This window comes from Taeniopygia guttata, chromosome 2 (assembly GCF_048771995.1).
Source record: "Taeniopygia guttata chromosome 2, bTaeGut7.mat, whole genome shotgun sequence".
Taxonomy (NCBI): domain Eukaryota; kingdom Metazoa; phylum Chordata; class Aves; order Passeriformes; family Estrildidae; genus Taeniopygia; species Taeniopygia guttata.
Genome location: NC_133026.1, coordinates 92,322,900 through 92,333,531, shown reverse-complemented (window position 1 = coordinate 92,333,531; position 10,632 = coordinate 92,322,900). Strand labels below are relative to the sequence as shown.

Sequence of the window (10,632 nt, the reverse complement as noted above, 5' to 3'; positions counted from 1 at the left end):
AAAACCCTCGATGGCAAAGTGCAACAAGCAAAAATGCTGCAACTTGTGGATTTTAATTTGGTCCTGAGAAAGGAGGCATGTTTGCTTCCCTCCAGCACAGGTTCAGCAACACCGAGGCTCCCTGCACAAGGAGTTTGCTAAGCCGTCTCTAGCCATGACGTTATCTCACAACAGGTGCCGAGGCAGCCGCCGTCCCCATGGAGATAAGGTGACGGAGCCAGGGGAAGGCAGATCAGTTCTAGACCAAAGGTTAGCCTCTTACAGGACTCGAAGTGATCCAGCTTTTCTGGAAATGAATGAGGCAATCCCTTTCCGGTCCAGGCGGCCAGGACTGACCTGACGATAACAACCCCCCTGTTCGTAACCACAGGCGCGTTTTAATGAACCCCGGGGAGAATTCCCGCGGGGCAAAGGCCGAGGGTGCAGCGGCGGAAGGCACGGTCTGTCGGGGAGGGCCGGCGCTGCCGCCACCTCAGGTGGTACCCGGGCGGCGGGGCCGGCCCAGGCCGGTGCAGCCGCCGCGGCCGCCGGCAGATGGCCCCCGCCGCAGCGCCGATCGGCGGGATCGGCCGAAGGAGGGGCCGGCGTCGCCGCGCTAAACCTCCGAGCCCGCTGCCCTCCTCCTCCTCCCTCGCCGCGATGGCTTCCTAAGGGCGATGCTCCCGGCCGCCACCGCCAGCACCTCCCCGCTCTGTCGCCGGGTGCTCGGTGGACGCGGGCGAGGGGCGGCTCCCGGCGGCTCCCGCGCGGTTCGGGGGCCGGGCCGGGGCGCGGGCTGCAGCCCTCCCGGGGCGGGGGCAGCCACCGCCTCCCGCCGGTGCCGGGCGGGGGAGCCGGGCGGCGCGCAGGCGGGAACGGGGGAGCCGCTGCGGGGGCCGCCGTGAGCCCGCAGCGCCGCGCCTGACGGCCGCCCGCGGACCATCCATCCCTCCCTGGAAATGCCGCTCCTGGCCGCGCCGGCAGCCGGGGGCGGCATGTAGCGCGGGGGGAGCGGGCTCCGCGGGGGCGGGAGAAGCCCCTTCCCTCCTCCCGCGCTCGCAGCCGCGCACACACCCCGTGCTCCGCAGCGAGGCGCACGGCCGGCCCTCCTCCTCCCCCGCCCGCTGGGTGCATGCCCGCCTCGCCCGGCGCAGGGACGGCGCGCCGCTGAAGCAGCCCCGCCGCCGGGCACCCCCGGGCGCCGGGCAGCGCCGCCGCCATGGCCGAGGAGAGCTCCGACGTCCCCAAAGAGTTGATCGGTAAGGGACGGGGCATGGCGGCGGGGATGGGGGCTGCGGGGGCAAGTTTGGAGGCCGCCGTGCGCGGGATGCAGCGCTGCCGGAGACGGGGCTGGGGGGGAATCCGGGGCTGGGTCTGTGGAGCCGGGGAAGCGCGGCGGGGGCTGGCCGGGGAGCCCGGGGGGCTCCGCGCGGAGCTGGAGGGACTCGGAGGAGCCGGCGGGGGGCGGCGAGGCCGCGTTGCTGCGTGCGGGGAATGGGCGGGCGGGGGCTGCGGGGCTGCGGCGGGCAGCGGGGAGGCGGCCGCGGGCAGGGACTGAGCCCTCGGGAGCCGCGGCGGGTGCCGTGTGTGTCCCCGCTCCGCAGCGGTCTGTGCAGGGTGCCGGCCGGCTGCGAGCGAGGGCAGACGCGCTGGGAAGCTGCTCCGGCTCCCCGCGCCGCCGCCCGCCCGGGGCACGTCCTCGGGGCGCCTCAGCCTGGCGGTACGGGCTGCAGCTCCACTCGGTGCCTTTTTATTTATCCTCCAGGGTTTTGGCGTAGTTTAAGAGTCGTTTTCCTCCGGACGTAGGAGGGATGAGGGTATATGTAATTGAAGTTTTATGGCCCCATGCACACGAGCCCACATCTGCGTGGTATACGCTTAGGAACTCAGTCACAGGTGATGGTGAGGACCCTGAAAATGCTGTCACTGCTTTTGGGGAGCTTCCAACAAATGCATCATTACACACACGGCGTGTGTGTAACCAGTGTCATTTGGGGATAACAGGTCTGATGCTCCAGGCCCTCAGCTAGCTACCTTGTTCAGGCCGAATTTTCTTTGGTTTTGCCTGTTGAAGAACTATCTAAAGATCTCACCAGCATTATAATAATTTAAAGTGTTGTTTCAAGGACAGATGGAAACAGAAATTTGTCGGGCAACAAGGTATATGTGGCATTGAATACAATCCTTCGGACCTTATTTAGGCAATTTACATTGTTACATTTCCTTCAGTTTTATTTCCTTCAGTTTCGGTCAGCAAGTGGTTTTAGCATTTATCAAATATTGGTGAAATCTAGGTGGACATTTGCAGCTGCTGCAGATTTTTTTTTTTTTTTTTCTGTAGAGTCAAAATAACTCAGCCCTTTTGCAGTCCTTTTGGTCTCCAAACCATGTGCTTTACATGAGAGACTGTAGTCTGTAGCTTACTGCTGAGAGAAGTGATGAGCTGGGAAGAGTTCTAGGAGTAGCTATTGTTAAAACCACGAAGTTTTCCTATTTTAAAGTGGCCAGACATGTTTGAGGTGCTAATACACAGTATTTCTTACTCTGCATCGGTCTGCACTCTAGTGTTGGAGGTGAGGTGTGCTGTGTACTACAGGGAAGAATAAAGTGAGCATCTTCACACATCCCCTCTTCTGAGGCTTTGAACAATCTGAAGAATTACCCACCACCCCCCAACCTCAGCCCTGGTGCCCTGCACCCACTCAGCTTGATATGTCAAGCTGTTCCGAGGTATGGGGATCTGTTCATGTAGATTGGTTTAATTTCTAGCTGTATTTTGGTGTCTGCATGTTAAAAGTTAACTTTTAAATAGGCTCTTTGTAACAATGATGTTTTGAGAGCAGGATGAAAAGATGTGCTTTAACGAGGAGTGATTGGAGTGTGGAGATTAAACTGGGGGTAGGAGTGTTTTGAGCTGCAGTTTTTGTTGTTACTCACTTCCCGTGTGACCTTTGTCAGGTCTCGTAGGTCATATTCTTCAGAGAAACCCTCTCTTACTGTTGGCTTGCCTGGATCCACTCCTCCCAGGTGTGGATGTTTGAAGCCTCCAGCATTAGAAATGGATGAACACTTTAAAATGTGAACCTTAATGTTATGTTTCCATCTCAGTCTGAAAATTTACTTCGTGAGTCCACTTGCCACCCAATGTGGAGGGAATTGTCTTCAGTCCCATGGAGAGTATCTGTGAAATCTCTACCTTAGCTCTGAAGTAGTGTTTCTAGCCCTTTCAGGCAGACAGAGCCTTGTGAGGAGCTGACATCTTGATGATGCTTTGTGCAGTCTGGGCTCCCAGGCCCCTTCTCTCCCTGTGGCTTGTTGGAGTAAGAGTGCTTGAGCTGAGGGCTTGCAGTCATTCCCAATTCTGCTGTGTGGGACCCGTGGGACAGCAAAGGGAAGCGTGTCTCTCCATGCAGGTGTGTCAGGAGGAAGTCCCCTGCTAGATGTAGGCACTTGGAGCTGTTTGTGGGAGAGGAGAAACCGAAAAGCACAGGCTGCACGTGGAGGTAAAGTAGCAGAGACAGCAGCCATACCTTCTGCGAGGAGACGGGACTTGGTGAAAAAGACTCTATGGTCAGCTTGCTTCCGAGTTCCCGAGCAGGGGCAGAAAGGCCAGAATTGGGCATTACCCGTGGGAGAGGAAGCCTTGGGGGAGCAGGTCACATCAGGCTGGACTTTCTCCCGGGTTTCGCTTACCTGGCTGCTCCGGGATCTCACAGCCTGGCTCCGGACCAAGCGGTTGCCCCGGGAGCCGGCCGCGCTGGCTGCCTGCCACCGGGGCTGCGCAGCTCGGGACAGGCTTCTCGCTGGGCAAGCCACTGCTACCGAGGAGCTTTTGTTTCCTGGTAGGAAAATTAAAATTCCTGGGGAGAACATGCCGATTCTGCAGAAAGAGCTCTTTCTGGTGAAGAGTATCTCCGACCAGCCACGTTTCTGACTTGCACACCCTTCTGCCCTGCGGGCAGAACACTGTGGCCTGGGTTAAACATCCAGGCTTAATAAATGGTGTGTTGTTTGTGCTAATGTCTTCTGACTACCGGATGAAAATTGTGCAGAAAAGCGCTATACAGAGCACTATAATTAAAAGCCTTAGGAATAGCCTATTATCTTTCATTTTTGCTTTTAAACTTAAGCGTGCCCGAGGGCAAAGTGTATGTGTCTGGAGAGGGTGGAGACAGATGCCTGTTGTTGGGCTAGAAATAGGTTAATATGTTTAAAAGATTTCTTTCTCGTTCTCTTTCAGTGGGGGCTGGGGAGTGAAACTTACGGAAGGTGCCAAATTGGCTCTTCTAGATGAACTCCTCTGTTTATCTCTCAATTACATCAGTGTCAGTAGTTGTGTAAGCTTTCTAGACACAGTTCCCTGTGTATATGTTCCTTTCAGGCCAGGCTGCAAATGTTCAGGGAAAAAGCTGGTTCATGTCATACTTAGCAGAGACTATGTATACATGTGTGTGCATGTACATATTAAAACCTTATAGCAACTAATGTAACTTTGGTGTTGGCACCATGGAGTGGCTACGTTCTTGCTGGGATTTGGACCAAGACCAATGTTGCCTCCACAGCATCCTCTGCATAGCTGCCAGGTGTTACTATCTGTAAGTCTGCTTGGTTTGCTCTGCTACCTCAATGCACAGAGTGCAAAATGTGTGAACAGTTGCTCTTCCATTGCCTGACCCATTTAGCCTCCTTGATATTAACAGGAGGCTGAAATTTGTGCAATGCAAGGAGCTAATTTGCTTTAGTAAGCTTTTCAGGTACAAAGAATAGCAGTGCGTAATTTGTTGTATTTTCCCAGAATGGAGCTAAGCAGTGCTGTGGCTTGTCTTGGGAATGCTTTTGATATGTAAGTAGTGCTGGAAAAAAAAAATCAAATTGTGTTTAGAATCCAGGCATATGACATCACTTATCCTATCATAGTAGACACAAATTATTGTGTAGGTGGCATACTTAGAAAACTGTACTTGTGTTAGGCTGTGTTTGGTACTTGTGCATGTGTATGAGACTTCCATGAGTGCAAGCAGTTGGACAACATAGCTCTGAGTCTTAGTGAAAACTCAACAGTGGCTTCTGTTTCCTTCTTGTGCTGACACTGAAGGTACTTAATTAAGGTATTTGCTTTTGTTTCAGAAAGTGTCAGGGATGTTATTGGGAGGAAAATCAAAATTTCTGTCAAGAAGAAAGTAAAGCTGGAAACCAAGGGAGATAAAGTGGATAACAAAATATTGGTAAGTACAATAGAATGATAGATTACATATGCAAAGAACAAGCCAGTATCTTTTCAGAAGGCATTAATTCTCCTCTGGAAGTATTCTTTGAACTTTGTGTGTGCCATAAGATGTCCATGTAATTTATTTTCTTACTTTTTCTTGCTTTCGTGATAACCTGCATAGGAAGTTGGTGTGCAGCTGTGCATGTATACACAGACTTGTTTATCACTGAGTTATTTTTCAGAGTTTTGGGTATTGTGTTGTGGACTGATGATAAAGCAAGCTATTATCAGAACCTGTTCTAAAATATTTTGCTGCCTTTGCTGGTTAGGTTTCCTGTTTACATCCATCAGAGTTTTAAGTGGCCAAGAAATGCAAAATGAAGTGTGTAGAATTAATTTTGAGAATGTGAAGCTGTTATGCAGTGAAAAGCAACAGTAAAACTGTTTGGCTTTTTGAACTCAAGTGACTATTTGTGTTTTTTGGTATTCTCTGTTAAGTCATACATCTGCATTTTAAAAGAAATGCTTAATGTGTGGGATTCTAAATTGTTCTTAAAATTCGAGTTGAGGAGTGTCAAATTAATCTCACTTAAATATGCTTTCCTGTTCTCCCAAGAACAGTTTTGCTGGACTCTCTTGATAGGAAGAAAGCTGTGGTAATGAGCCTCTACATTTGCATACTATCTTGAATATGCAAAAAGGCATGGAACTGTATTTCCTTGCTCTTTTAATACATTTATGTCAGGAGAACTCTTAGAGTAACCAGCACAAATAAGTACAATGCTGCCATTATATTTTGCAAGATATTTGAGATTTGGTGTCTTGTGCTCATGCTGTTTTATATTTGAAAGTTTTGTTGCCAAAGCTGTCGTTACAGATATTGGGTACATCCTCCTTGCAGATGTGCTATTTTGTCTTTCAAAACTGCAACTTTTTAATCACTTCTGAATTATCTTCTTAAAGGACGTGTTGCTATCCCTGGGCATTAAGGCTGTAGATAATGGCTCATTTTTCTGTGAGAGCCACTACTTAAAGGAACTTGAAATATTTTCTGCTTAATATCTACCCATGTTATATCTAGTTCCTTGATTTACAGTTTCTGTACTGGAAATAGATTGAATATGTGAATGTTGATTGATTGTCTCTATTTATTTGAAAGCCATGTTTATAGGGAAGGCTGACAGGTTTCACTGAAGTGGTTACACTTGATTGACTCTTTGACTTACATGGAATCATAACTATTATCAATAGTGAAATATATTGTGGATATACTGAAATACTGTTCTGATCTGATGGGACCAAGAGAATGTCAAGCTTTGAATCATCAATGAGGTTTTTGAGGGATGTACTACTTGGCAGTAAAATGCCTAAATATGATGACTTGGGTGGTTTTTCTCTCTTTAATCTCTTCAGCTCCCAGGTGGGGGGTCTTTCACCTTCCATGACTAAAGAGGTACTGAAAGGGAGAGAACCTTTCACAGGTTCATGAGTTAGTGAGCACTACTTGTGTACATACATGTAGGTTTCAGCGCACAAGAAAAGTGTTTCAGGGAAATGATTTACTGGATGTCGTCTGGTGTAACCACTTATTCTTTGGTGCAGAAATGCAGGGGATTTATATTGGTGGGGGAAAAAAAGTATTTATTCTTGGAGAAATTGATTATTGATTGCTGGAAATGGATTTTGTGTTTTCCTTAGCCATAGAAGAAAACTGCCTTTTGTGAAGCTGCACAAATCACTGAAGATGCCTTTTTTACAATGTTTCTCTGTGTAAATCTTTATGTGGGATTGTTTTTGGGTGTTTTTATTGTTAGTTTGGGGTTTTGGGTTGTTTTTATCATTTTGGGGAGGGTTTTTTTTCTTTTTTGCAGAGGTGCTGAATGTTGTCTGCTGTGGCAAAGGCCTGTAGAGACTGTGGTTCATTTTGGGGATGCAAAGTTCTATGAAATGCAGAATGCTCTGAAAAAAATTACACCAGAAACACCTTAAGTTTGGTACCTCAGATTAATGGAGACTTTTTTGCCTTACTGTGTCAGCACAGTCTCACTTCTTACCTGTGTAGTAGAGGACATATACCCTTCTGTCATCAAAAAGTGACACTGAAAATAAATAATCTTGCTTCAGAAGTGAGTGCCTAATACTAAATGCAACAGGAAATCTGCCTGCAAAACTAAGAATTTTTGTACTCTGAGCTGGAACTTAAAGGTTTTCAGTAAATAATGCATATAGCCGTGTTCCGACTGGAGCGGGTAAAACCAAGTTGCTGTGCCTTGAGTGAGCCTGTCAAATGGAATGCTCAATGAAGTGTTGGCAGAAAAATAAGTTCAGTAATTAAAGACTGTATCCTTAAGTGAATGCAGCAGAGGGCTCAAATGTGATCGCATGGCCAACCTTCATGCCAGCACTCCTTGACTCCCAAGAGCTTGGTTTTGAAACATTAATCTTCTGAGTACTGTCTCTTGAGTGCACATGTGGCAATGGATTGTTTTGAGATTTTGGGTTGAATTTATTAGTAGTTGCGTGTTTATAAGCAAATTAGATGCCATGCTTTGGGTCCAGCACTTAATAGGGAGAAAATAGCAGTTGCCCTCATCTAGGTAACCCCAGAGCTGTTGTGAAATGTGCTCGTGGCTTTAGAGGAGGCTGATCACAGGGGCTGGCACTGAGCCCTGACACCCAAATCTGTGCTTTAATTAAATGATCTCTCATCCTTTCTTCCTAGGAAAATCCAGCAAAATCAGTACCACTTTGAGCAAGGGAGATTATTTAAAAATGACTGCACTTGGCAGGTAACTATAAAAACACTTGACTGCTGGCCCTGTTGTTCACAGTGTATTCAAGGTGCAGAGTACTAGAATATGGATGCAACTGTGTGCTTGAATCACTCTGCTGTAGGAAATTCCTCTGATAATTAAGATGGAAATTAGAATCTGAGACTACAGAAAAAACAGAGCAAAACCCCATGTGTTGCTTGAAATAGGATCCCAGTATTAAACTGGTGAAGTTGGTGGATAAAGACCATGCCTGCCTTAAGATGCTTTGGGTGCCAGAGTTTGGAAATTATGTCTAGGAATTTTGATATAAACCAGATTTTTTCAGTCTGCACAAGGAGTTTGCTGCCTCAGTAATCTCAATCTGCAGTTATTTAGTTTTTCAGTTAGTCATAATGATACAAAACAGTAAACATCATGAGCTGCTGAACTGCCTGTGGTCTGCTGACACCAAATCTCATGTGTTCGGGCAGCAAATGGGTATCCAGCCCTGAAAAAGCAATAATCAGCTTGAACAGGCAGAAGAATCAGTCCTCAAGTGATTAGGGCTAAGCCCCAGTCCCATCTGGGCACTCTGGCAGAGCCAAGCTGCATTGGGGAAAGTGAGGAAACATGGGGGCATATGGGAGACCTTGAAAGGTGACAAGGTGCCCCACAGGGCGAGCAGAACAGACATTGTGGGGCTCCCCAGCAGGGCACAGTGCCCCTGTGGGCCAGGGAGATGCTCAGCAGGACTGGGGTGGCAGCTGAGCTCCAGTGGTCTCCAGTGCTGCAGTGGCCCCGCTGGCACTGTGGGGTAGCCTCAGCCGGGAAAGCCACCGAGCGCAGGGGTAGCTGTGGTGTTGCTCAGGCCAGAGTTGAGTGCCAGAGCTCTGAAGCAAGGTGGGGAGCCCTGGTCAAGGCTTGCTCCTACTTTTGGGGTCACATGCCTGTGCCATGTTGGCTTCAGGCAGCCCAGCTGTGGCAGAGCCCTTGAGCAGGCAGCTCCAGGTGGACTCAGCCAGAGGCACAGTACTCCTGCAGAAGTGGACCCAACTGTGTTTGGCTTCAATGTGATGCTCACAACAGTATTCTTATTGGGTTAAAATAGATAAAGACGTCACTCTTTTCTAATCAGTGGAGGATTGCTTTGGTTTCGTGTGATTGTTTTGTTCAAACTTGATTTTTTTAACGAGGACAAGCTTTAAGACATCACACTGAATGAGTGCCTGTGGTGTTTTTCCTCACACTGACAACTTCTGACCTTCTCTCCAGTTTTAGTTTAAGCTGATGGGTATGGAGAGGTCTCAGTTGTGATGATAAGAGGGGAGTGGGGGGAGACAGCCAGAAAAAGAAGAGAAACTTAACACCTATTCCCTCTTCTGAGGCCTCCACCTTTTGCCACCATAAGGGATCAGGCAGAATGCCCTGTCACTATCTATGAGATACTTCAGTATTTTCTTTTTTTTTTTTTCTTTTTGAATCCAGAGGACTCGGTGATTATCAGGTTATCATGTGCAGACAAATGCTTTTAGGGACTGGGCTTCTTCATTTTGGTATTCGTGGTGCTGTTTTTCCCTCCCCAAAATAGCCAAGATATCTGTATATAATTTTGTTGATTATTTCCTACTGCCTTTTCTTCCTCTCAGATTTATTGTAATTAGCAGCAAACACTGAGAAGTTAACAGGTGAGCTAAAGCCAATATGTGAAATAACTGTGACCAACTCCTTATGAAATATTGATGTTTTTAAGAGTGATTCATGACAGGTTGGAATTCAGGATTCATCTTAATTTTTGCCTTTACTACTAGAAAAAGACACTATCCCTGCTCTAGTTGCCTTTGAGATTAGTTTTCCTTTCCAAAGTAGTACTATTTTAGACATAAAAGATAAAGAAATATTGCAAGTGGCCATGCTGTCTATATGTTTGGTCAGGTTTCTTTGCTTTGTTGCTGGGTTTATTTTGATTTTTTTTTGTTGTTGTTGTTTTCTTCTTAACCTTAAGGCTATAGAATATTGTGATGTGGCATAGTGACCAAAAGCACTTTATTAGGAAATCCCATTGAGGAGTCTGTTACGCTTCTGCCCTCAGTCATTTACATTCTCTTTGTTAAAATATCAGAGTGCTACTTCTGAAATCGAGACAGTTGCTTTGGCAGGTGGCTCTCCTTAAAATGTACTGTATGCCAAACATAAATTCACTGGGAGCAATTCACATGTCCTTGTCACTTTCTCTGGGACATATGTTTCCATGGGCTTTTAAAACAAAAAACTGAGTTGACTCCTGTCAAAGAAGTTTATATTTTTTCTATGCACATGGTCTGAGATTTCATGTTCTGCTATTAAAGACTCTCTTATAAAGACTGGAATTGTATTTAAAAAATAAAATGTATCTGTGTTTGCTTTCAAAGGAGCAATTATGGCCATTTTGTGTGCTCTCGATGTGGCTTCTGAATACTGCTTGTACAATGTGGCTGACTCTCATGAAGCAATGGAGAAAAGCCTGAGCTCCTCTGCCTGTTCAGCTATCAGGGTGGCAGTCTCCAGGTGGAGGCAGTAGAATTTTGCACTGTCAAAACTACATTGGGATTAAAAGCTCTGGTGCTTGTTTTCCATTGCTCATCTTTTGTCTTGATCCGTCCGTGATATTCACTTTGAACAGAGATGAATTTCACATCCTGCCTTAAAAAATAT

The 10,632-nt window shown here is 47.3% G+C and overlaps 1 protein-coding gene across 7 annotated transcripts in view; it reads left to right on the top strand.

The window, feature by feature from the left end:
- Positions 1-1,056: 1,056 nt before the first annotated feature.
- Positions 1,057-10,632, top strand: part of CARMIL1 (capping protein regulator and myosin 1 linker 1) — a 194,918-nt gene continuing 185,342 nt past the window's right edge. For all 7 annotated transcript variants that reach the window (XM_030265871.4, XM_030265869.4, XM_030265867.4 and 4 more), the window contains exons 1-2: positions 1,057-1,238; positions 5,107-5,204. In XM_030265871.4, the coding sequence (XP_030121731.4) occupies positions 1,199-1,238; positions 5,107-5,204 (138 nt within the window). In that variant the 5' untranslated portion in view covers positions 1,057-1,198. The remainder of the gene's footprint in view (positions 1,239-5,106; positions 5,205-10,632) is intronic.